Consider the following 3,612-nt stretch of genomic DNA (forward strand, 5'->3'; position numbering starts at 1 on the left):
GCTTCATCATTAAAAATAAGGTCATTTATTGGGTACAAACCAGAGCATCTAAAACCATTGATTGCTTTGTCAACGTTTGCAGTAAAGTTGTAGGCAGTTGCAAAAATACCTGCCATGTCAAAAAATGAAATTCTACGCCCCTGATGTGATAACATCCAGTTGCTTGCTGCTGTATTGAAGCCAACTTTCAATGGTTTAAAAAATGTACAATCTAAAGGTTGCATCTTGGTGTACAATGAGGTGGAAGAGTTATGAGATGGATCCCATTGTCACGACAAAAGTTAATGGCCTCAAGTGTTTTGTGACTGTGATGACCATCAAGTACAATTACTTGCTCATTAGTTTTAGATGCATGAGTCACAGCAACAAAATGTGTTAACCATTCAATGAATAAAGATGAATCAGTCCATCCACTGTAGCTAACTCTAATAATTGAGCCTGAAGGTGCACCAACAGCCAGCCTATCAGTCATTCGCTTACGGGGAAATATAAATAAGGGTGGGACATAAGTGCCACTTGCACTCATTGCACACACAACTGTCACAGTAGCACCTCTTTCTCCACTAGTTATTTTCGAAACTTGTCGTTTGCCTTTCGTTGCAATTATTTTTCCTGGCTTATGGACATTTGTGATTCCAGTTTCCATATTCCAGAGCTGTTTGGCTGAAAACTTATGTTCCTCAAATAATGACTTGTATACTGAAAAAAACTGATTTACTTTTGGTTTATTGAAGCCAATGGCTCTGCTTATACTGGTGGCTTGTGGAGTTCGAATTGTAAATAGTAAGGATTGCGAGATATGAATCCTCGGAGCCAATCCACTCCTGCCATTTTTGACTCTTTATTAAAAGGATTATCGATTCCCATTTGCTTAGCAAAATCATATGCTAGGCGACGCACATCTATTGTTGTCAAGCCAAATAATGCTGTTTCCATAATCTGAACTTGTGTAACAATCTTTAATTCAAATTCTTTACTAAAAACAGGAAATTTTCCACCCAGAGACAAACAACCAGCTACTTTTACTTTTCCATCTCGATGACGTTGTAATATTTTTTTATTAATACTAAATTCTGATGCAACATTCTTTAGACTGCAGCCCATCGTTATTACATCTAATGCTGACTTTATTCTATCATTTGTTGCACCTCTCTGTGTTTTTCGCACATAATTTCTCACCATTATTTGTAATATTTAAATATGTATCTAAAGAAATATTAAAACCTTAAAATTTTAATTATATAAACATACCAACATATACACAGTATTATATAACTATTCAATACATTATTATTTTATACATTACATAACATCTATAAATTAACTCTCTTTGAGTTAAATAAGAACTTATTAAAGTTACATGTACATACAAAATTACTCAAGATTATTAACAATAACACAATGTTGCAATTATTAATATGATGTTGCATGCTAAACACAGCTCCTTTTAGTAGAAATTGTATTATGCGCATGTAATAATATATGAAGTTGTATTAATACATCTTCATTCAGCTGAATGCAATGCATATTTGTAAAAGTTTTACAAATATGTATTGAATTGCAGCAATAGCATGTGATACAGCTTCATTTTACTTAGCATATACATTATAACATTTACTTAATATATAAAATTATTTTAAAAAGCTATACGTTTTTATGTTCTAAAAACACTTTAAAAATGGTAGAAATTCCGTAAAACCACGACGCAAGAAGCCCTTTAAGGGCATCTTACCCCACGTAACCGAGGACATCTTGCCTCATCTGTAGTGAGTGCAAGTTTAATACAAATAAAATTAATTTTATTGCTAAGTTATAAAATTTCTTGACTATATATTATTCTGGGATAAATTCTCTATAAAACAACACATTTCTTACCTTAATCGCATAAGTATTGCCAATCCAATAAACATTCAAAATTAGAAGCAACTTACTAACAAAATACTCCAAAAAGTAATAAACCGATTTAAACCTCACCTACCAGCAATATTAAAAACATTTTTTATTCCACAATTTTGTTTTAACTTTATGAATAGTATTATAGAGGGATAAAACATTACTGTCCTATGATACTCTCACATAAGCAAAAAGACTTCTTGCCCCACCCTACCCTATATATATATATATATATATATATATATATATATATATATATATATATATATATATATATATATATATATATATATATATATATATATATATATATATATATATATATATATATATATATATATATATATGGAAGAAAAAAAAATCGTAATATATATATGAAAGAAAAAAAAATTATTTTAATAAGGTAAAACTAATATTAAATACATTGAAATATTTCACGACCTGGAAGTAATCCACTGCTGAAGAATGGCAGCTCTCCTAAGAAAGAATTTGAATTGATGTATATAATTGTAAATTAACAACAAAAATCTAAAAGAATCCATAAATATGAGTGTAATAAAAAAAATCAATCAAAGTTGTGATCAATTAGGCCCTAGAGCAAGCAAAAATAGAAGTAACCATCATTAACGATACATCTGACAAAATTAAACAAAAATGTAGTTATTGAAATGATCAAAACTACGTTAATGGTATTCATAACCCAAATCAAACAGCAGCATGACAAAGAGATCAACAATCTTAGAAATCAATTAAGTAACCATTAAAGTAACAGTGACCATTCTTTTCTCGATATCGCAAAGCGAAACACTTTTGTTAACCTGGCAGCAACTGAAACAAAATTTAGAAAAGAGAGAGACTTGAATATAGTTGTCGTTGGTCTTTAAGAATCCAAAAAAGAAGTGATGAAGATCTTGTAAAAGAGTTTTTTGAAGCAATAAAATAAAACACGAGGAAATTGTTCATGTTTGTCGTTACAAATACAAAAATAGAAACAATTGACCAAGCAATCATCAGAACATGAACCAGGACAGCCAAGATCCAACCGGTGTAATACAAGCTGTGTTCAAATCAACAGATGTAAAACAAGAAGTTCTGGCAAAAAACGACTTCAACAAGGAGGAAGCGTTCAGAGGAGTACACACTCGAGAAAACCAAACAGCTGCAGAGCAAGAAACTTTCAGTTAACTTTATAACAAAAAGAAGCGAAAGAATGAAGACCTTTTGTTAGCTTAACTGAACAAAAATTTTAATGGATCATTGACAGACGGACCGGAAATGTGCGCTGTATGTACACAGCCCAAGCTGCCAATAAAAAAACCACTAGCACCACATTGACCAAGATTACTGTTAGTCAAATAATCCTCATTCGTTATACAAAGTCAAACAAGATGAAATAATTACGAATATTGATAACGATAAAAGGAACCACATTTGCTTTTTTTTCACTGACACCTGGTTTGATCAAACATCAGACACTCAACTTCCTGTGTCCTAACTTCATAGTAAAAACCAAGGAAGCAGAGGAGATTGTGTAGCCATTTACTTAGGTTGAAGCCCAGGAAAGAAAGCAAAATTGAATCAAATCAACAGATATTGAATAAGTAAAGCGAGTGATAACGGTCGGTGATGAATCTATCTTAATAGGTTGCATATACCAACCGTATGAAAATGACATGGGAGTTGTATAAAAATTATCAAATCAAACAATAAAGCAAAGCA

The 3,612-nt window shown here is 31.4% G+C and overlaps 1 protein-coding gene across 1 annotated transcript; it reads right to left on the reverse strand.

Annotated features, from left to right (window-relative positions):
* Positions 1-211: 211 nt before the first annotated feature.
* Positions 212-646, reverse strand: LOC136078621 (uncharacterized). The gene has a single exon (XM_065794404.1). It carries the CDS (start codon positions 644-646, stop codon positions 212-214), a length of 435 nt encoding a protein of 144 aa, XP_065650476.1.
* Positions 647-3,612: the final 2,966 nt, after the last annotated feature.

This window comes from Hydra vulgaris, chromosome 03, assembly GCF_038396675.1.
Source record: "Hydra vulgaris chromosome 03, alternate assembly HydraT2T_AEP".
Classification (NCBI taxonomy): Eukaryota; Metazoa; Cnidaria; class Hydrozoa; order Anthoathecata; family Hydridae; genus Hydra; species Hydra vulgaris.

Bases quoted from the DNA above. Each gene is read 5' to 3' on its own strand.
- LOC136078621 (XM_065794404.1), bottom strand. From the start codon at position 646: ATGGAAACTGGAATCACAAATGTCCATAAGCCAGGAAAAATAATTGCA.